Source organism: Thunnus albacares, chromosome 17 (genome assembly GCF_914725855.1).
Source record: "Thunnus albacares chromosome 17, fThuAlb1.1, whole genome shotgun sequence".
In the NCBI taxonomy this organism is placed as follows: Eukaryota; Metazoa; Chordata; class Actinopteri; order Scombriformes; family Scombridae; genus Thunnus; species Thunnus albacares.
In genome coordinates, this window is record NC_058122.1 from 18,726,201 (window position 1) to 18,749,197 (window position 22,997).

General features: G+C 39.7%; 1 protein-coding gene and 1 long non-coding RNA gene across 3 annotated transcripts in view; one reads left to right on the forward strand and one right to left on the reverse strand.

Moving 5' to 3' along the window:
• LOC122966648 (myosin heavy chain, fast skeletal muscle-like) overlaps nt 1–22,997 on the reverse strand; it is a 254,697-nt gene that overhangs the window by 225,724 nt on the left and 5,976 nt on the right. The window contains exons 25-40 of one of the 2 annotated variants that reach the window (XM_044330913.1): nt 22,799–22,889; nt 22,302–22,691; nt 22,032–22,158; nt 21,828–21,946; nt 20,857–21,053; nt 20,548–20,731; nt 20,293–20,458; nt 19,990–20,114; nt 19,535–19,843; nt 19,254–19,457; nt 19,012–19,137; nt 18,754–18,924; nt 18,523–18,627; nt 18,333–18,428; nt 18,069–18,200; nt 2,207–2,275 (exon numbers count right to left, since the gene is read on the reverse strand). In XM_044330913.1, coding sequence (XP_044186848.1) covers nt 2,207–2,275; nt 18,069–18,200; nt 18,333–18,428; nt 18,523–18,627; nt 18,754–18,924; nt 19,012–19,137; nt 19,254–19,457; nt 19,535–19,843; nt 19,990–20,114; nt 20,293–20,458; nt 20,548–20,731; nt 20,857–21,053; nt 21,828–21,946; nt 22,032–22,158; nt 22,302–22,691; nt 22,799–22,889 — 2,611 coding nt within the window. Of the gene's footprint in view, nt 1–2,206; nt 2,276–17,791; nt 17,912–18,068; nt 18,201–18,332; nt 18,429–18,522; nt 18,628–18,753; nt 18,925–19,011; nt 19,138–19,253; nt 19,458–19,534; nt 19,844–19,989; nt 20,115–20,292; nt 20,459–20,547; nt 20,732–20,856; nt 21,054–21,827; nt 21,947–22,031; nt 22,159–22,301; nt 22,692–22,798; nt 22,890–22,997 lie in introns of those variants that run through there. The other variant, XM_044330914.1, reaches the window with a different exon arrangement.
• On the forward strand, nt 1,741–18,842 carry LOC122966664. The gene is made up of 2 exons (XR_006398428.1): nt 1,741–1,982; nt 18,802–18,842. It is a non-coding gene; the product is annotated as an uncharacterized LOC122966664 (long non-coding RNA).

Sequence of the window (22,997 nt, forward strand, 5' to 3'; positions counted from 1 at the left end):
CATAAATACTTATTTTAACACTTTAATGTACTAAAATATATATAAAGCGTAATAAAAACAAAAACTGGGTTTTTATGCCTATTTCCACTTTTATTTGAATACAAATACATATTACAATTACAAATACATATATATTTGCTGCTTCAACAAACATAAATACAAATACAAATACTGGGCTCTCTACACATCCCTAGTATCCACAATTAGGCCAAATACACTGTATATATTCACAATTTGTACAAAATTGTATTTATTACCGACGTGAACCACAGCTGACCTGATCATGGAGCTGAATGATCATAACAGTGTGTCTCAAGGACTGCAGCAATACCAGTGTCTGCGTCACCCTTTCATTTTTACTTGGCTGTCTTAGCTTCACACCATCTTTTCTTGACACTTTCTCAAACCTAAATGTCTGTTACAGGGAGATAAGTTTTCAAAAACAATACCGATTTAACAAAAGATAGATTCATTCTAAACTTAACTCTATAAAAACCTCTCAAGGTTTTATTCTTGCACAATAATACAAGTCTCAAGTTTACACTTGTATGCTCAGTACACCCCCTCTCATGTCTGTCTCCATTTTGCCAGTTGGCCAATACACCTGGGAAGTACTGAGTTTACAAACAATTTTGAGATTCTGGTACTTCTGGTGTTTCAATTTTGTGCAGCTTTATATGTTTACTTTACATCAGTTCAGACTAAGGCTTTTTAGCTCGACTGGAAGTAGTGAATGTTTTTTTGTTTTTGTGAAATTTTAAATGTTGCAACACACTGACCATTTGGATGGGCAGTGGATTTGAGTGGCTTGAGAAGTTTCTGTGGATAATTTTATACTTTACTGTGCCACAAAAACTTGAAATCACTGGTATCCAATCTATGAATTCAAACTGACCACAGCCACTGTCTCTTGTGAGGGAACAAAACACATTACAGCTACCTCTCAATCCCACTGGGAGTGAGTTTACTCAAAAGATATATTTGGTGATATTTGGTGGAGTATGCCTTTAAATAAAATCTTGAATGCAAGACAAAATGTATTTTTACAGTATACTGCTTAGTTAATTTAAGCATCTGAATACTTCCTCAGTCACTGCTGACAAGGAGTTCTGTTCAGTCATATAGTATCTCACATAGAATAACTTGATTCTACATAGTCAAAGGGTGACCAGTGAATGATTCTGATACTGTACTACAAGACCTTACAACATGGCTAACTGCTCTACTTAGTTGCATCACTATCTAGGAGTAACTGTTTCAAACAAAAAAAAGACAGAATTCAGGATAGTAATGACAATTATCATCTTTATTGAAATGTTAAAAAGCCCTCAACCAAATGTTCATATTTTATGAACTTTGTTAAAAGGCCTAAAGTTGATGATGAGTCTTACTCAGCAGAATCAGCCAAAGTGAATGTTGGCTGCTCCTCCTGTGAAGGATGAAGGGAGTAATATTCAATTACAAGACAAATGATATCATTATTGATTAAACTGTAGATTATTGGTCACAACAATTTATTTGACTCACAGCCTCCTCAGCCTGTCTCTTGTAGGCCTTGACTTTGAGCTGCAGCTTATCCACCACATCCTGAAGTCTGGCAAATTCTTTTTGTCTTCCTCAGTCTACACAGATAAAGGCTTATAAGTGATGAAGAACAGAGAATTAAGAGATATTAAGGTTGTTTTTATTAAAATAGGACATACCTGGTAGGTCAGCTCCTTCACTTGTCATTCATATTTGCATCTGCTTGGCCTCAACGTCAGCTTCTAGCTCACGCACGTGAAAAGTGATGATAAATGATACATCAGTATTATATACACAGTCAGTTAGACAGATCACAGTCAATCGAAATAAACATAGAATTAATTTCACACATTAAAAGTGCGATGCACATCCAGACAATAATCTTTTGTGAGCATTCATACAGTGCATACCCTTGACTCCAGTTTCTGGAGCTGCTTCTTGCCACCCTTCATGGCAAGGTTCTTAGCCTCATCCAGACGGTGCTGCAGGTTCTTCTTCATCCTCTCCAGGTGAGCACTGGTGTCCTGCTCCGTCTTCAGCTCCTCGGCCATCATGATGAGAGAATGATGAGAAGTTTTCTAATGCAACTTCAAGTTATAACGAGCTTATTATATTATCAGTCTATGGCTGTATACAAAATTTAATTATTCATAAAATTGAAGAGTTAGAGGTGTAAACTCACATCAGTGATAGCCTTTTTGGCTTTCTCCTCAGCATTTCTTGCTTCCTGAATAGCATCATCCACTTCACCCTGAACAAGGTCAGACTCCAGCTTCTTCTTGTTGTTCAGCAGACTGGTGTTCTGAATATCAAAAAAGTCACTTTTAATTTGATATTTGTTATGTATAACAAAGCTGGTATGTATACTCTATTCATTCTGTATAAAGACCATAGATGACTGTGCTGACTACTAAGCTAAACCGAGTGCATTTCCAACATGCAGACAGACCTCTACTTATTTATACACCTGTGAGAGAAAGAAAGGCTTATTTGTGAAGGAGAGATGTTCAAAAGTCAATTTATGGAAATGTTCTACTCATAAGCTATGTCTTTTCATAAGAATGTGCTAATCAAAGCCTTGATGTGATGATTTAATCAACAGGGCCTCACTCTGGCCTGCAAGGTCTTTTACAAGGGAAGTTTTATGTTCACGGCACCAGGCTGGGTGGTAAGGTGGTAACCTTGGATGGGTAACAACAGCTGTCCACATTATTTTCCAATTAGAGTTCATTCTGACACCAAGTGTCCTTGTGTCTCCCCTCCCTGGTGGTGTGACCTGAGCAACTCTATAAGAAGTGATTGTTTTCCTGTTTGTGCTAAGTTTTTGGTGTGATTGTATCCATGTATACATCCATGTGCCAAAGGCTTCTCTGATATCACATATTTGTTTTCAATAAACTTCATATATTCAAGTAAGCATCAACTGCAGCCTGTGGAGTCTCTTCAAAGTGTTATTCGACAATTACAAGATTTTCCACATAAACACCCATAACACGGAGACAGCATAGCATGTAGAGAACTTCAAAGGTGATTCTTGCTTTGGACTTTTCATTTGGACTTTGTGGAAAGGAGAAGTGGAACAACAGGTTATTGAGAGTCCCTTGTAAGCACTATGTTTGTGTCAGTAGCTCAGCTTTACCTCAGGGGAACACCCCCAACTCCATGAGTGATGTCCAATGGTGAGGTTGACAATGACACCTGGTTAACCTCCTTCTTGGTGATCCTTCCTTGAATGATGTTCACAAGGTGAGAAGAATACTGAAAGGTTACTGAGTCCAGCTGCTGATGTTGTTAAACCTCTTGGAGTCTCCTCACCAAGTGCTTATGTCACTCAGCTTGATTCTGCTTTTAGTGTCATGGAAGATGGAGAGGAGTTATTTGCTTGTATTTCTCAGCTTCATCCAAAGCAATGGAGAGAAACCCTGAGCATACTTGAACAGGTGTTACAGCCTCCTCACAAGGGCAATTTCCAGAGGGGGGGGGCCTCAGCTGAAAATTCCAACAACCAGTTACTCAGACAGTTCTGTAGGGGCTTTTGGGATCAGGGCATCATCATAGGTCTGCATTTACAAAATGAGCAATCTACCATCATTTCCTTAATTCCTCTACATGTTGAGAACTGAGGAAAATTGCCGCTCATCAAAGCTAGACAGAATGAAAAAGCGTTTACAAAAGCTACAAAAGCTACTGCACATGCCCATTACATTTTTGATACGCCCACCTATAGTTGTGAGCCTCTCCCATCACCCAACACAAAGCAAAATGAAGCATCAAACCTTGAAAAGAAAGTGAATGAGCTAACTAAACAAGTTGGAGAGTTAAGCCAAAAATCACAGAACCCCACTCATGATAGTAAGCCTCCCCCAGTGCCGAAACCAAAACAAGATGAAACCTTTAAGATTGAAAATAAGATAGCTGAGCTATCAAAACAAGTTGGAAAGCTAGCCCAGAATCAAAAAGAGAGTGAGAGTATCTAAATGAAAGACTGCCTTGTGATTAACAACAATAGCAAGAAGAGTCCTCTCAGGGTCCTTGGAATGCCAAGGTTGTGGTTCTGCTTCAAGTTCGGAGAAGTAACTCATATCACAGCTTATTTTCCAAAAAAAAAAAAAACCCCACACTAGTTAGCAGTAAAAATGCAGAGCAGGGCCATCTCCATGTCTATCCTCGTGGTGGCACTTTAATGGAGACTGTAAAAATGAGAGTGTCAAATATATGGGTGGAGGGACATAGAGCCAGACTGGGACAGAACCATGACCATGAGATATATTATTAACACAAAGTTGTATTACAATACGAATATCTACCTATATTACATAGGTAACAAACACAGTATAAACCCATCTAACTATTTATAGATATTGGATTTAATTGAATAGATAGTCTAATGATGTATACTAAAATACACCAAGTACAGTGTCAAATTAATTCTGCTTAAAATATGTAGAATGTTATTACATTAAACTTATTAAATATTATTTATATTACATTTACATCCATGTTGTCCATATGTAACTTAAATCCTTCATTCTGATACAACTTACCTTATAACTTTTAACTCAGTCTTCAAAATATAATAATAATATAATTATACACCAGGTTGAAAATTACTGCCAGTAACAGATGACAATATTATTAGGTTGACATAATTTGGATCTTGATTGTGCTCATAAATACTGAGTAAACCAGTTATGTTCACAGTGTACCCAGGAGTAAATTGCAAAAGTGCACTGTGTTGTTTGTAGGTTTTCTATTCCAATAAATTTAGAGGTTGAAATCATTTCAAATTGACACGGTTTATGATACGCATGATAGCCACTTGTGTCCTGTTCATCTTGACATCACAGCCAGTAATCAGTGTCAAACTTGGAGAAGCACTGAAATGTCACTGGTGTATAGTTGCAGCAGGACATAAATCTCAGATATCTGAAATAAAACTCAGGCGGATGGTCTTTCCATGAATGCTGAACAGATATTATATGTCTCCTGAGAATAGACTTTAAAAAGGATTGCCAACTCAGATAATTTAACACCAGAAATAAGTTCCTCACAAACGTCATTGATGTTTTGCTGTGAGGAATAAAAAAGATGCAGTTTTTATGTGAAAGGGGTTGATATTTTGACAGTTCAATTTCAAATGATTCCTTAAAGAAAAAGTTTGGGATCATCTCCAGAATCAACTTTTATTTCCAAGTTTTGCACAGATGTAACTTATTATTTGCCATCTTATAAGCAGATCACTAGGTATTACCACGGTCAAAGATAAGTTCAGCTAAGGGAGGGAGCAGTGATTCACATTTGGCATAGAGAGATGGATATATTTTTAGACACATTTAGATATACTGTTAACAGTATATCTCAAGTTAAAAGATATTTATCTTGTATCTCTTGTTTCTCAAATGTATTTTAAATTAATAATATAATGTCAGTAAAGGTATGGTAAGACCATTGTCAGGGATTAATCAATTTATTACCTGATCTCAATGTATTATCACATCTAGACTATTTTGGTTGAATTAGGGATAAAAAGGAAAGCTGACACGACAGAGGTTTCAGTATGATTGAAACAAACTATTATGTGTAACGTGTTGTCCGACCACATCTGAAGGCAAAAGTGTTGATAGTTCTTCTTGAAGGCAGGGTGAAAAAGCCTAAAAGCATGTTCATTAAATTCATAATAAACAAAGATGGTGATGTTGTTTTCTGTGAAAAATGAAAAGAGAAGTTATGAGAGATTTATGTGCAACTGCATATAAGAAAATAGAAACAGACACCGCATCTGTGAACACCTTTTTGGGGACTATCCCTTCACACAGCCGGTCAACTTTTACCTCATCTATTGGTGAGATAAGAAAAGATGAGGTAGTACAGGCCATTAAACATTTAAATGTTGGGAAAAGCCCTGGTGATTAATCTAATATAGATAATTATAGACATATTATTAATATAAATACTGACAATAAATATTTGCTAAGATAATTATGAATGGACTTAATGATATATTAGAGGAAATTATAGATAGAGAACAAACATGTGCAATTACAGGACAGGTAGTGTGGGACAACCTTAGTATTTTAAGAGAAATCTTACACAAACCTGAAGCAACAAAAGGTTTTTATATTATTCGTTTTAATTTAAAAAAAACAGCATTTGACTACATTTCCAGAGATTATCTCTGGGCTGTGATGAAAGCATACAGCTTTCCCGGTGGCTTTATACACTTGGTAAGATGTCTGTATTTTAAATGAAGTGATTGTGTATATGTCAATGGGTTTTTAACTGAGTCTTTTGAAATGGAGAGAGGTGTGAAGCAGGGCTGTCCATTGAGCACAGCTCTTTATATTTTAGCCATCAGCCCTCTAATTGAACAATGAACAATGACAGTCGTTTTGCTGGAACGTGTAGACCATGCACACAAAGTCACAGCTATTGCTTACGCTGATGATATTACCATCATTATAAAAAACAGTCAAAGATGAAAATGCTTCTGGAGTAAAACTAAATCATAACAAAACAGAAGGAGTCTGGATTGGAGTGGAGAGTGACAGACAAACATTAATATTGAAGTCAAACAAGAAATTAAAATCAAAGGACAGAACTCCCCGTGCACAACCTGTATATTCAGGTGCTGGTTGGTCGCAGGAACATATCAGGTGAAAATCAAAATTAACCACCGCACACTGTAATGACTTTACTGTGACTTTATTAAGAGCAAACAACACGTTTCGCCTGTAGCCTCTTCAAGTTTGCTTAGTACAACACAGGTGAGTACTCACAGGTGTGATAAATACATCTGAGTCACATGACTAATTATCACAGTCTTCTTTCGAAACGCGTTGTTCGCGAAAAGAAGCGGCAGGGCAAGACATGGCCCTTATTATAAATTATTATAAAGTGATATTATTACACAATTTCAACATTTACATTTTTCTGGTTTACCCAGCAAAATGATTTATAATAAAAAAGTGATTTCAAGTATGGGGGATTAATTAATTATAAAAATTTGACTTGAAAGCACAAAGGTGATAAAAAATCTAAAAAAAAATGAATCTGTCAGAATCTGTGGGAAGACTTCTTGTTAGAGCTGTTGTGTCTTGGAGTTGTTATGTCACATCAAAAGAATGATTTACTGCAATGATGATGAGACACAGCAGTATCTTCTAATGGACTGTTAATTCAAAGTGCTTGGTGTACATTTTGATGTATGTTATAAATCTCTCATGTATTGTATTATGGAAGATAAACTGCCATCCAAAAATACAGAACTGATGAAGATAATTATATGCATTGTATGTTTAAAACTGTGGAAAACAAGATGTTCCATGATAATAAAACAGACTGTAATCAACAGCGACACCATAATTAAACAGATACTTGCTGACCTCCGGAGGAGGAGAAGTCTGGACAAATCTCAGTACCTCCCCTGGAACATACTGGACTTATGAATTGACAGCACTTTATACAAGATCACTGAACTCTATGCACTTTATAAATGTTTGCACTTTGGCACTGGCTGCACTTTATTGCTTGATGTACTGTATTTGTAATTTTGTAATATGAAATTCAATAAAGATCAGCTGAGCTGAGGGTGTGGCTGGCTGAGCGGGGCCTTCACTATGAGGTACACCTGGTGCTCATCAGTAATCACTCCTGCCATAAAAGCCTGGTCAAGACACCACTCCTGTGCCAGATTATCCCGTTGCAGTCGGTAACTATGAGTCCTTGATGATTCCCTTGTTCTCCAGAGCTTCTTGTGACTTACTCAAGCTTCTTTGAGTTTTCATCTCTTGTTATTTAGAGTATGGACTGACCTGAGTTTCTTTCCTGTGTATAGTTTTCCAGTGTGCCTCGCCTGCAGTCTCCAGTGCTGCTGTTTTTCTGGTGCTCAGCCTCGGTGGATCTGCTGGTCAATTTGCCACCTCACCTGCAACGCCAGCCAGCCCTCAGCCACCACTTCCAGCCTCTTGCCTTTTTTCATTGAGACATTATTCTTTCAATAAACACCCCAAGATCTATCCTTGCCTCTGTCTCTGCATTTTGGGATCCAAACTCCAAAACTTAAAGCATAACATTTCCAGGATGTAAAACTGTATAAATAAGAATGCATATTTAATAAGAAATGTTTACACTGTTTAGGACCCCTTGAATTGACAACATAGTTTTTATTGTACAAAATTGTTATATGTCCATGTTTGCCTTTTTGTTGTTAACATTGTAGATCATGTGTAGCAAATCATGACCACTGGACACACTGAACCCATTAAAATGCATCACAAATACTGTCATTGTGATGACTCTTTCTTAACTCAAGATTTGTAATTTGGAGACACACCATAAATAATATATACATTTATGCATGGATTTTTATTTGAGCTGCTTACATTCTATTTATGAGCAAGCATGAGAGTAACTTCAAAATATATATTGTGTAATTTATCAAATACCAAATCTCTCTACTGTAATATATATGATAGTGTATATGATGGACTTAGGAGCAGTTGTCAATCCAGTTTGGAAGAGAATCAGAAGAAGTCACATTTTCTGAATCACTGGAGTTTGGGTTGGTGAAACGAAAATGTTGTGGGGACTTGAGGTGTGAGACTGAAGTTGAAATAGTGCAAATGTTAGCCCACATTCATGGTTGAGCAGAGGGTGTGTGGGTGTGTTTGTGCTCTAGAAAGTAACCGCTGTGAAACAATCAGAAAATAACGTTTTATTGATGTAATTCACCGGCTTTCTCCTACCAGCGCTCCCTCTCTTCATTCACTGTCTAGCTCGCTCAACCATAGCTGCTGTCTCTGTCTGTCTCTCTCTCTGTCTCTCTCTCTCTCAGATTAGAAACCTATATTGCCAAAGCAGAACAGAAAATTATAAATATTGACAGATGATTGACTAATAATTACACAATAATATGCAAATATCAACAATTATATTAAATACAATAAAAGGCGAAAGGGCTTTTTTTTACTGATGTAATCAGTAATCACTAATTGCAGCTATTATTACTATTATTCTCTGTCTTTCTCTCTTAACGTTATCAAATGAAGAGAATCCCCCCCCCTCCCTACACACACACACACACACACACACACTGAGTAACGTCTTTGTACTCCTTCATGGCAGGGTTGAACTGGCAGTCTGATCGCCGGCTGACGTGACGCCGGGTTGCGGTTATCCAAAAGTTGACTCTGGATCAACTGCCCGGCCGCAGGGTGCACTGCGGCCAAAACGCCCGCAGTCTTAACACACTACCCCTCAATGGGAGGACTGACGTTTGCGCCGCACCGCCTGATTTGGTCTTAATACGCCTTAGAAAAACTAAAATTAATGATAATTTGGGATAGGAAGGTTTGGATTGTCTTTAACTTGTATTAGCTAGTTGTGTATGAATGTAAATTGTTTTATTTGACCAAATACAAGCATTTGTGCATTAACGTAAGCCTGTTAAGTATACATGAAACACATTATTTGTGTTTAATTGTGCTTAATACTTTCCAACATTAGGATTTATGTCACTATTAGAATTTTATTCCAATTCTAGTAAACTCTATTTTATAATCCCTCTGTCACTCTGCTATGTAAAATATTTGATTGCAGTACAGTATATTATACAAACTATCGAAATACAACGTTCTGCTTTGTATTTTTTTCCATTTGAATTACTTGGTATATGTATATTTAATTGAAATGAATGATATTTTAATTCCGTGTAGGGTAAAAATACTTAATCTGTGTATTAGATGTGCTGTGAGGGAGATATCAGATTTTATTAGTGGCATGTGCAATTTATTTGATGACACATTTTCCGTTAGGGTAAGGTTATATAGCATGATCAAAAATAGAAAGGCATTTGAAAATCTGGCCATATGTGTCGCTAAGCAAACTGATGTCAGAGACTACTGGAGTGCATACAAGGTGGTACATAAGGTGTTATATGCCTGCGTAGTTGTGTGATTTCATCAGTAATGTATGACTTCTATTTCATCTACAACTACACGTCCTGCTTTCCTACATGCAGATACCACGATGTGTATAGCCAATGAATTTAGCATGTGTTGCTCATACAGTAAGTGTTTGAAGAGAACTTTGTGCAATTTATGCACAGATGTTTTGGCTTTGTTTTGCTGTGATAACTGCGAAATTGTGTTTCAAATAATTTCAGTTGATAAGAGAGTTTGTAGGTTTTTCTGTGCAGTTCATGATTGCTGACAGCTTTGAAATTGCTTTGGTTCAAAGGAGATGTAGTATGGCATGCTTAGCTTAATGTAAGATAATAGAGGTGGAATGTCATTACTGCCAAGGTTTCAGAGCTCATTTATTGCTCCTAAATTTTGCAATCGATTGCACAATTGGTATTTTTGCGGTGAAACGCAAAAAGCACAACTGCATTGAGGAGTCTGTTTTCATAGAGATTTTTAGAGCGTCCTCGCATGAATGTTTCAGTTTTTAATTTTTTATTTTTTTTTTACGATAATTATATAAGCTCTTTGTCACTTGTGCATACATTCATAATTAAAGACTTCACCAAAATACAATTCACTGTTTTTCATTTGTTAGGTCCTTACATGGACTACCCTCATTAGCAACTTTAAAAAAGTATGCTGGATTTTGTCAGTTTGCCTATTTTAGCATTAACTGGATACCAGCTCTGAGTAAGAATTTAGGGAAGACTGTCGTCACTCCCCACCCCCTCACCCCCACTATTGAAGCACTTGTTGCTGGATGGACTCATTCAAATCTGTGTAATAAAATTCAGTCATTTTTTAAAACATTTTACATTGAACATGTGTATTGCTTGTGTAATGCTAAATTGATGCAGAGTAAGTGGTCAACGTCTGCTGATTGGACTCTTTCAACCTAATCTGCAGTATGTACTATAGTGCAATGTCATTTTTAATTTCACTGAAAAAATTTCTGGGCACAGAATTCAAAATCCATACAGAGACATAATCCTATATGCTGTTCCATCTCGAGGAGTGGTTCTCAAATTGGGCACTGGGGACCCCCCGGGGTCCTTGAGGGGCTCCAGGGGGTCCCAAGCAAAAAAGAGATTCATTTCATGAGATCACTTTTGTTGTGATTTGGTGCTATATAAATAAAACTGAATTGAATTGAATTGAATTTATTTTCAATATAATTCCATCCATAATAGTGACAAAATGTATGACTATTTTTGGTTTCTGTAATAAAACATCTAAAAGTAAAATCCTTATCAGATGGGGGTCCTTGACGTTAAAAAGTTTGAGAACCATTGATCTAGAGAATTCCTGAAATAACTTTCAATGAAAATGTGTACACATAAATTTCAGGTGCTAAAATTTCCTATACATTGAATAGATTATAGTCAGTTGAGAACATACATTTTTAAAGGGTTTTTTTTGCACCTTCAAGAAATTAAACTAATCTCAGTGCAATCCCATAGCTACATCAATTGTAAATTTAATACATGGATTGAATTAGGTCAGATTAAACCTAAATGATGTTCAGTAGGAAACTAGTGTTGTACATTACAGTTAAAGATCATATTATCCCTATACTGCTTTTTGACCTTCACGCCCTCCCATTTATAGATATTTTGATTTTTAATCTTTCTGATGAATCAAATGAGGACGTGAAATGAGTATAATGTTGCATTTTGGGGTGGGAACACCCTTTCTTGCATTATGCCACACAATAATAAATTTGACTATTTTAAATCATTAGGGCCTGAGCACCTAGCGGTTCGCTCACACTCTCCATTCAAATATATGAGTATTTTTCTGTGTCCAGCTGCAGTTACTTATCATCTCTACACACCTGACAGTACACGTTTCAATCAAACTTTGACCAGGTCATGTGAGTTAAAGGTCTTTACTTTTCTAAAAATAGACTTGATGAAAATTAGGTAATTAATTTGTTTTACACACAAACTCATCAAGAGTTTTCAATTTACTAATTGAAATGCAAGTGAATGGGCCCAAAACTTGGGCCCAAACACACATAGGTGTGAGCAAGGTAGACATGTCTCACCTTTCAGAAAATTCTCATCCTCACACCGTTGACATTTGATGTTTCGACATGACAGAGGAAGTTGCTATAACTTTATTGTAAATGCTCCAGTCTGCACCAAATTTCTCTCGGCCTGAACACGTCTACATGACAATATTCCATCTGTGATGCAAACTGGCTGAATGGCACCCCCTATGACATTTCAGCGAAGCAGCCCCAGCAGCGCGCAAAACAGTGGACAAAGGAAGTGATATTTATCTCCTTCTTGCACTGTCTGAAAACAGCCCGGGTCTGAAGACATCTACATGCCTGTAGGAGTATTAAATCTTTATTAATGAATTACTCGTCATTAGGGCACCACCTCCTTTTTGGTTAGGATTTGTTAGTGTCAGGAGGGAGCACTAACCCTTGTTCAGTTTAATCAATGAATCAGTCTCATAATCGTAAGTTCTTGTCCCAAACAGTGACCTCTGTTTACTCTCTCTCTGTAGCTCAAAGAAACAACCAAACACTTTTAGGATAAATGACAACATTTATTAATAGCTAAACATCTTGAGGATACATGATAAAGCATAGATAATATAATATATACAGATAATATACAGAAAATAATAAATAAAAAAGAAAGTAAAATAAATGAATAAATAAGGCCTAAGAATGATGAAAATTAATAAAGAAAATAATTCAGCAAGAGTGACTCGAGGCTTAACGTGTTGTACCGGGAAATGCTAAGGAAAAAGCTAATTCAACTTCTCTAAATAAATTCTTTAATTTTAACATTATCAACCCTTGATCACAAAGCCATGTCATGCCTTACTGTTGGGGTGTGTCGTCGTGGTAGAGGCGTCATCTTGGCAGGTCTAGCGTTGTTTGACGCAGTCACTGTTGCCTATTATTTCACATTAAAGCTGTAAACATATTCTTTTCATAATGTCCAAACATTCATGATATTTCTGATTAATAATGGCCCTGTCAGCTTGTATCATATTTGTAAAACTATTCAAAAACAGTTAAGCAATTTACATGATTCATGATAAATCAGTTCTTCTAATAACAAACATTAACCTTCATATTAACACCTCATGATGTCTAAGCATACAACCTTCATTAGTTCAACTTTCTCAAACTATCTACACATCTTAAACCATCTACTGAAATAAAGTTTAAGCTATAGTGAAAGGAAATAAAGGAAGGCAGCACGTATGTGATTAGATTACTTTCAGAAACATATTTAAATATAAGTTGACACAACTTACTTCATAATATAAAAGCATTCAATGTGACCATTGTTTAACGAAAAAAAAAGAAACTTTAAACTCAAATCAAAACAGTATAAAAGGCAGTGGATTCACTGCCACTCTTATTCTTCTCACTTCAGCTTTGTCCAGTGCCCTGCCATCACCACTGCGGCCACTGCGGCCACTGCCTCTAGTCTGTCTGAACAACATCACTGAACTTCGGAAATCCACCTCCAACTTCAGTTCACTAATGTAGGACACTACATGTCTGCTTAGTGTCAACACTGTCTCCCATTGTTCCCGCCACTATCCTTCATGGAACCGGCATACTAGGTTTATCTCTCGGGTTAACCACCAGTGGCATTATCTCCTCCTTAATAAGGAGTAATTGTCATATGGCAGAAGTATTGGTTTTATTTGATTTTTTATATTTGATTTTTTTTTGTTTGCTGTGCTTTTATTATGCATGATTTTAGATTGTATTTAGAATTGTTATTATTGTGCTTGCTTTTATGTTTGTTTGCATGCTTTTAGTTTGAAATCTGCCATGTTGTGTTGAGAGTGTTTACTCCCTGCCACTGATTGCTAAACCCCTACACCTGTTTGAGCCCTTGTATTTGATAGACTTTGAAATTACCCAATGGGAAAGGAGACTGCAGCCTAACAAGCCAATGACGCACCAGGAGGAGGGACTAAAACAGTTGGGACACAAATAAAGTCCGGGGAAAAACAACATGGCGCAGCACAGGAAAAAAGAGAAAACGGACAAAGGAATCAGGAGTGGAAGAACAGAAGAGCACGAGTCTGGAGGGAGGACGACAGCGGATGGGGAGCAGTAGTTAGCCCTGCCTGCAGTCGAGGTATGATCCAGGTGTGGGCAGCTTGGCCATGGAGCCTCCCTCTCTCCCTTTGCATACCTAGGGGTGGAATCACGGGGGAAGGGGGAGAGAGGGAGAAGGGCCGTAAGCTGCCTCGCCATGGCAACCCTAGACTGCAGCCCTCCATCCATTCCCCTCCAGACAGCCAGAGGATGTGCCAGAGAGAGCCGGAGCAGAGCCAGAGCAGAGCCAGAGCAGAGCCGACGTCACACAGCGTACTACGGCGCAACACACAAGGGGCAGAGTACAAACTCTGCCCAAAAGTGTGAGTACAAGGAAAGGAGTACGCTTGGTCTTAGTGCAGGGCAAGTGTTGTGAGGGCAAATTACTGCTGATTGCATCTTGTGTCTTTAGTGAGCAGCAGTGGCTGCGGCCCGTGTGGGGTGGCGGTGGCTTCGAAAAGACAGACTGGACTGCTGATGAACCTCCACCACGAGGAAAGGGCCGGTGTCTTCCCCACCTCCTTTTGTTTCAATATTTTATAGTTTAATCTACATTTTAGTAATTAGTAGTTTTATTAGTGTATTGTATTTCAGTATTTATTAGTTTTAGTAGTGCATTTATAGTTTTACTGTTTTTAGCCTAGTTTTAATTTATTGTATGATCCTGGCAATAAATCAATCCTTGACTGATACAGTTCTGTTGTCTTCCTTGGTTGCCACGTGTTGCTCTCTACCTGATTTTTATTTTAAACGAAACCCCTTCCCTTTATTACATAATGCCCCAGGCCTTCACATGAAACAAGGAGAGGAGAGTTCATGTCTGTTTCCCTCCCCTCTGTTTTTTTCCGTGGGAAATACAGAGGAGAAATAACACATTGACAAAACATCAAATGCTGTGATGAGGCAACAGATGGTGATGCATTCATGGATCACACCATCAGTTCGGCCCTTTCGATATCGACTCCCATGGGCCAATCTTCCATTTATGTAAGGTTTGGAGGGACAAATACCACAGCTTCCTGGCTGCCGCCCCCCCCAGCTGGACACCCACCTTGTGACACAGTTTTATGTGGAATGGCGTCACAGCTGCGCATTAATGGAGTAGATGGACATAACACTGAGATTGGGTTATTCACTCCAGTTCTGCCGTATTCTTCCTCCATTCTTGGGCATCAAGGAGATGGCAGTGGGCCATCCAGTGGTTCCAGTGATTCAATGCGCTGCCTGCAAAGGAGGTTCGCCAGCCTGCACTTTGATCCCAAGAGGCACACCGCATGGTGAACATCCCCCCCATTGGCAGAGGAGTACCTGGGTTACTGGGGGTCCCCACAGCATCTGTCGAAAGGGACACCGCTGGGCTGAGTGACCTCCTACATAGCGGTGTTCACAGATGTGTCCCTGAAAGAAGGGGGGAGGCACCTGTCTGGGGAGAGCGATAGGTGATGTGTGGCCTTCAGGGGAAAACCAACACATCAACATCCTCGAACTTCAAGCGGTGCTCCTGGTTCTCCAGCACTTCCTGACTCTGGTTCAGGAGTTACAGGTGTTGGTGAGAACAGACAACCACACCACGGTTAACTACATCAACAGGCAGGGCGAGTCCAATCCACAGCCCTGTTGAAGATGGTGGAGGACCTGTTGTGTGGGCATCAGAACATGTCCTGTCTCTGAGAGCCCGACACATTTCGGGTCCGGAAAAGAGGGGCGCTGACCACCCGAGCAGGGTGTGTGTGTAGTCCGTCTTTATGTCCGGCTTAGTCCTTGGCTCGGCTGCAGACGGTGGCCGCTCTCGCACAGTCGGCGAAAAGCACGGCAGCTGGCTCTCAGCAGCGTGGCGGAGAGAACAGCAGAGTCGACTCGGTGAAGAAGCATTTCTTCCTTCTCGAGGGAATTTGAGGACGCTGGTTGCAGCAGTGGTCTCTCTCGGATCCGGGAAGGTGTTCGGGTGAACACGGGTGAAGTCTCGTCTCGTCCGGCGAGGGGAGTCTTCGATGAGGGGAAAACACGTGCGTGGGCTACCCCCTTTAGTCAAGCTGACTCACAGAGGAACAGAAGTTACCCATAGCTCAGTGACATGGGAAAGGCGTGTGCTTCAGGGCACGTTCAGTTTTAAAGGGGCGGTGATGTCATGGCTGTGTCATTAGGACGCTCCGCTGTGCAGGAGTGTCTCCGCCAATGAGAGGATATATGTTGACTGTTCCCTGCTGAGGTGTGAAAATCGCAAAGCATCCTTGGAAATGGAGTTTGCAATGGACTCCCATTGTCTGTAAGCAGCATTTTGGCGCTATTCCTTTGTCTCGGGGGAAACAAAGGAAAAAGCACCTCGTGGTCAAGCCTCACAGGTTACATGTAGGCCCTCTCTGTGTGACCTCATGGTTTGAGGCCCAACAACGCCTTTCCCCCTCTTCGTCTCATTCCACCTCTACTGAAGAGAGTGAGACAATAGCAGCTATTCATGGTGACCACAGCAGTGCTACTCTCAGATCAAACCCCTCCTTTGTCCCCAAGAACATAAGGAGTTCATTTAGGTCGAGAACTATTCAGTTAGAGGCATTTTTCCCTCCACCCTCAATGGCATGTCAGGGAGGCAAAATTACATCTATTGTGCCCAGTATGTGCATTGTCATGTTATGTTGAATGCACAGCCCCCATTCGGCGCACTGAACAGCTGTTGTGTGTGCTATGGAGAATGAGTGGCTCGTAAAGGCCTATTCAAGAAGCACCTAGCTAGTTGGCTTTGTGAGTGCATCTCCAAAGCCTACTGGCAGGCGGGTGAGGACCCCCCCACCATGGCCGAGTGCATTGCACATGTGGTGTAGCAGCGTCGATGGCCTTATTCAGTGGGTTGAGTTTCAAGGACATGCATGGCAGTGTCCTGGTCTTGGTTAGCGTCTTCAAGATGGCGACTCAAGACTTGTGAAAAGGGTGGTGAGTGTCAGCTGTGGTACACCTGATCCATAATGACTCAGGGAATGAGGTGTGCAGGGTGTCTGTTGTATGGTTTTTGACCTCTGCCATGGTCCACCCAGTTTTATGTTCATGTTAACTGGGCTGGGTTGGGCCCCCTACTGCTCTGCTACAGCAGCTCGTATTATAAAGTGGTAGGAGAGCCGCGGCAACTAACCTATAGCCACTTGAGCTCATTGAGGCTGTCTGATAGGTTCCTCTTCCATAGAGTCCAGTAGAGGGCTCCGCCTGTGCTTATAGATTTAGGGTTACAATATCGTAACCTTTGTTATATAGAATGGTGAACATATTTTTGTTAATGGTATGGTGAAAAGTGTAACCAAGTTCATTATACATCGGTTTGGATAACTGCCAATGTAATGTAATGCAATGTAATAGGAATTAATTGTGGCTTTGAAGGTTATATTTTGCCAATGATGATGTATTTATGTTTAAGTTATGCATTCTGCCTCTGTAAATTGTGAAGGTGTCTTTTAAACTTGGAGCTGACACTGCCATCACTCTTCCAAAAAGTGATGCTAAGCAGAAGACAGTTTCATTTTACCGGACATTACCATGAATCATGACTATTCCTAGTGAAGGAAAATGTTAATGTTGAGCTTAAAGACCTCCCCATCCAGACAACTAGATTCTAGCACAAGTTCTAGCCAAGTTAACTGATGTAGTTCCACCTAGTTACTGTGTTAAATACTGTGTGCTCAAGCGTGACTTAAAGAGAAACCAGAGTAAATAATACAGACTGAATATTATTAAATTATGAGGAAAAAGTTTATTGAATGAATACATTGTAAGAAGATAATTCAACAGCTAGTTCATATTTTATGAACTCTGTTGAAAGGCGCCAAAAGGATGTCTCTTATTCAGCAGCATCAGACTAGAAATAAAACAAGAAAAAAAGATTCACTATGTATTCTTACAATAAAAAATAAATTAAAAATGGTATAAAAATATTTAGCTTATAAATAGACTTAAATAACCCCATTAAATTAAGATGCCTGCAGAATAATTTTTGTAAAATATCACGTGGTTACCTTTCCATGATCACGGCTCTTGGCTCTCAGCTTGTTGACCTGGGACTCAGCGATGTCAGCGCGCTCCTGAGCTTCCTCCAGCTCATGCTGGACCTTCCTGAACCTAGACAAGTGAGTGTTGGCCTGCTCCTCCTGTTAAGGGTTGGGAATTGAAGTATGATGATGATGTATTTTTTTGAATATGACATCATATTAGTATGCTTTCTTTCTGTTATTGATTTGTGCTACATTCCTATATGAAAAATTACAAAAAATTTGACTCACAGCCTCCTCAGCTTGTCTCTTGTAAGCCTTTACTTTGAGCTGCAGCTTATCAACCAGATCCTGAAGTCTATGCACATTCTTCTTGTCTTCCTCAGTCTATACAAAAAAAGGAGTGTTATGAATGGAGTACAGAAAGAAAATTATGAAATTAGAAAAAATCAGAATAGTTTTTAGTTAAATGAAAAATTACCTGGTAAGTCAGCTCCTTCACTCTCCGCTCATATTTGCGGACTCCCTTAACAGCATCAGCTCCACGTCTCTGCTCGGCATCAACTTCGGTTTCCAGTTCACGGACCTGTAATGTGATGTTATACAGTTTGTCAAAACCTTGTTAAGGGATTTTAGTAGTGAGAAAGATTTAATTTATTTCATACATTGAAAGTGTGATTAACATCCTAAAGTGAATATATTATGAGCATACCCTTGACTCCAGTTTCTGGAGCTGCTTCTTGCCACCCTTCATGGCGAGGTTCTCAGCCTCATCCAGACGGTGCTGCAGGTCCTTGACTGTGACCTCCAGGTTCTTCTTCATCCTCTCCAAGTGAGCACTGGTGTCCTGCTCCTTCTTCAGCTCCTCAGCCATCATGGCAGCCTGAAATGATATGCATCAAGCATGAACAAGTATTCGGTGAGGTGAATTTGAATTTTATAAAAGGAAGACTCGTAAATATAAACTCACATCAGTGATAGCTTTTTTGGCTTTCTCCTCAGCATTTCTTGCTTCCTGAACAGTGTCGTCCACTTCACTCTGAACCTGTACAAGGTCAGACTCCAGCTTCTTCTTGGTGTTCAGAAGACTGGTGTTCTGGATATTAAAAAAAGACACAGTTAATTTAATATTTGTTATGTATAACAAAGCTGGTATGTATACTCTATTCATTCTGTATAAAGAAATTTTCTTTTGAATCATTGAATGTAAACCTGAGAGTGAAGCAATCCGACACGCTCACTAGCATCAACCAACTCCTGCTCAGCCACTTTGCGTCCTCTCTCTGTCTGCTCCAGAGCAGCTCTCAGCTCCTCGATCTCCGCCACCATCAGGCCATTTCTGCGATCCACCATGGCAGCCTGCTCCTTCATGTCTTCCTGTCCTCTGACAGCATCATCAAGGTGCAGTTGGGCATCCTGACAACATGTGGAAAAAAGAGTTAACTTTCTTTGCTCTTCAACATTTATTTATGCATTGATTAGACAAAGCTCACCTTGAGCTGTCCCTGGACATTCCTCAGTTGTTTCTGGGACTCAGCAGCCTGCCTGTTGGCATGGCTCAGCTGAATCTCCATCTCATTCAGGTCTCCTTCCATTTTCTTCTTGACTCTCAGGGCATCATTCCTGCTCCTGACCTCAGAATCGAGAGTGCTCTGCATGGAGTCAATCACCCTCTGGCTGTTCCTCTTGATCTGCTCCATCTCCTCGTCCTTTTCTGCAAGCTTCCTGTCAACCTCACCTTTGATCTGGTTAAGCTCAAGCTGAACACGGAGAATCTTGGCTTCTTCATGCTCCAGTGTGCCCTGAAGGAAAAAGTTGAACATGTACCTAAAGGTTACCAGTCTTTCTCAGAAAAATTAAAGAAAAAATCAAATGAATACTTGCCATTACATAAATGCTTTTGTATTTTATCACATAAGTTGTCTAATATTGTAATTTAGTTTTTTACCTCTGCTTCCTCCAGTGCTGACTGAATTTCAGTCTTCTCAGTCTCCACAGTCTTCTTGGCTTTCTCCAGCTCATGGATGCTCTTTCCGGTTTCACCAATCTGTTCAGTCAGGTCTGAGATCTCCTCTGTAAAACACCAAAAGCCAAAATCCAGTTTAGAGAAACATAGACTATGCTGTATACATTATATCTAGAAAATTAGGTTCTAACACCACAAAACCTCATGGCCCACACCTAAAGAAGTCAAGGAAGAACGCTTACAATCAATATAATAGTTATATGAAATATCATGGGATTGACATACGCTGCAGATTCTTGTTCTCTCTCTTCATGGTCTCCAGCTGATCCAGAGCCTCCTCATAAGAGTTCTTCATCTTGAACAGTTCAGTGCTGAGAGAGCGAGCCTCCTTCTGGGCTCCTTCAAGCTCTGCCTGGCCCTCCTCATATTTCTGTTTCCATTCTGCAAGGACCTAGAATGATATAGATGAATAACAATGATTAATTTAGTAAGAGAGATTTGTGTTTCACTTGAATCAGTGTGGTTTTGATTTCCTCTTACCTTATCAAAGTTCCTTTGCTTTTTGTCAAGGTTGGCAGCCAGAGCATTAGCTCTCTCTACATCAATCATGAGGTCCTCCACCTCACCCTGTAGCCTCTGCTTGGTCTTCTCCAAAGAGGCGCACTTTGAGTTCACAGCCTCAATGGACTCCTCAGCATCCTGCAGACGCTGGGCAAGCTTTTTCCTGTAGTGAAGAAGTTTGTTTTTTTTTTACATTAACTTGCATATTGATAGCAAAATATGTGGGATGTTATCTGGAAAAGCAAGCAATTGAAAACTAATTTAAATTGTAAAAAGGTAGTGACTTACTTGGCCTCCTCCAGCTCCTCAGTGCGCTGGATAGCATCAGTCTCATATTTGGTTCTCCACTGAGCCACTTCGCTGTTAGCCTTGGACATTCCACGCTGCAGCTCAGCTTTAGCTTCTTGCTCCTCCTCAAACTGCTCTCTGAGCAGGTCACAGTCATGGCGGGCTGACTGAACACCATGGGCCAGGGCATTCTTTGCCTGATGAACATGGCAAGAGGTATTTTAATTGATCTATTAAATATAGAAATATCATCTATTTCTATCAATCTTGTTTAAATACAATTTGTCATGGTGGCACATGTTGATTGAGTCATTTAGTTTTTGATAATTTACTTTTACATCAGATTTGCTATTTTGTGTAGTGTGTGGGACTTTGTGGGATGTTAGGAACTCAGGTGGAAGGTGCTTGGTGAGGAAGGAGAAGCTGGTGTGTTAGTGGGATGTGCTTAAGTCATAAAAGACAAGGCTGAGGAGTAGCAGCAACACCCCATGAAGAGGATTACATCCAATTCCCACAAATCCCCTGGTCAGTTAAATGGTAATATGGTGATAACATTCCTAAACAGGCAACCCAACATTCACAGCCACTAAGCCACTAAGGTGTAACACTGCATTAAGAGAAATATGTCCTATTCCCACAAATCCCCTGGTCAGTTAAATGGTAATACGGTAATAACACAACCCAACATTCACAGCCGCTTCAGACAGTGACTGGCCAGATATGGTGGTAGGAAATGAAGCATAAGTTTGAATTTCTCTCTCAAGCTCTTTTTTCTGCTTTCTAACATGATCAGATGACATGTTGCAAGACCTTTTTTTCTTTTTTTATGCTTAACAGCTAGGAGATCTGGTGGGTTAGTAGTAGGTGAAGAGTAACAGGTGATTGACTACATTTAAAAAGGAGGACTCATTTCATCCCTTGTTTAAAGCTAATAATAGCACATAGTATAGTAACATGTAAACTTGTTATACCTTCACTTCTTCCTCAATGTGTCTCTTCAACTCCTCGATTTGCTGAGTATAAGCCTGCTTGCCCCTGGTCAGCTGGGAAACAAGAGCGTCTTTCTCCTCAATCTGGCGGGAATACTCACCTGAATGATAAATTGTAAATGTGTTATTTATCAAAATGATCATTACCTTTATTTTTTTTACTATTTTTTATCACAAGTGACTCACCATTCTCTGTCTGCAGTCTTGCCCTCTGTGCACTTATGTCATTCAGCTGGCGCACATTCTCATCGTTTTTGGCCTTCAGCTCACTCAGCTGGTCCTCAAGAGTTCTGCACATTTTTTCCAAGTTGCCCTATCAAGAACACAACATTATGTATTTAAACATATTTACATGAACAAAGAAAATGCTGAGCATTTATCTAAGTTGAAAGTTACTGCCATACTATCCATTATAGTTCAAATTTATAAGCATAATGACAGACACAAAACACTCACTTTGGATTTAGCTATAGCCTCCATGTTGCTGGAGAGGTCATCAATCTCCATCTTGTACTCGCTCTTCTCCTTCTCAAGCTTCTGTTTGACACGCTGGAGGTTGTCAATCTGCTCTCCCAGCTCTGCAACACTGTCAGCCTGTTTCTTGCGGAGAGCTGCTGCGGTAGCTTCATGCTGCAGGGTTGACTCTTCAAGGTCACGGCGCAGCTTCTGGAACTCAGCCTCACGCTTCTTGTTCATCTCAATCTGAGCAGCTGTTGCTCCACCAGCTTCCTCAAGCCTCTCACTGATCTCCTCAAGTTCCCTGGAGAGGTCAGCCCTCTGCTTCTCCACCTTAGCCCGAGCAGCCCGCTCAGCCTCAATTTCTTCTTCCAGCTCCTCAATACGAGCCTAAGTTTGATGATAGTAATATCAAGAAGGCTTATTAAGTGGAACATACTGTAACAAGTGGTTTTTCAGTACAACATCAGAGTATAACATTCATGTCAAATACTAACCTGGAGTTCCTTGATCTTCTTCTGAAGTTGAGCACCAAGAGACTGTTCATCTTCAATCTTGCTGAGCAGCTGGCTGGTCTCAAACTCCTTCCTAGAAGAGGAACAAACAGTTATTGCTGTCATAGTTTTAGTTTTGACTCAGGATCATTGTGTTGCATTATGGCAGTAGTTCAATGTAAGGGTTAAAGATGAAAAACAA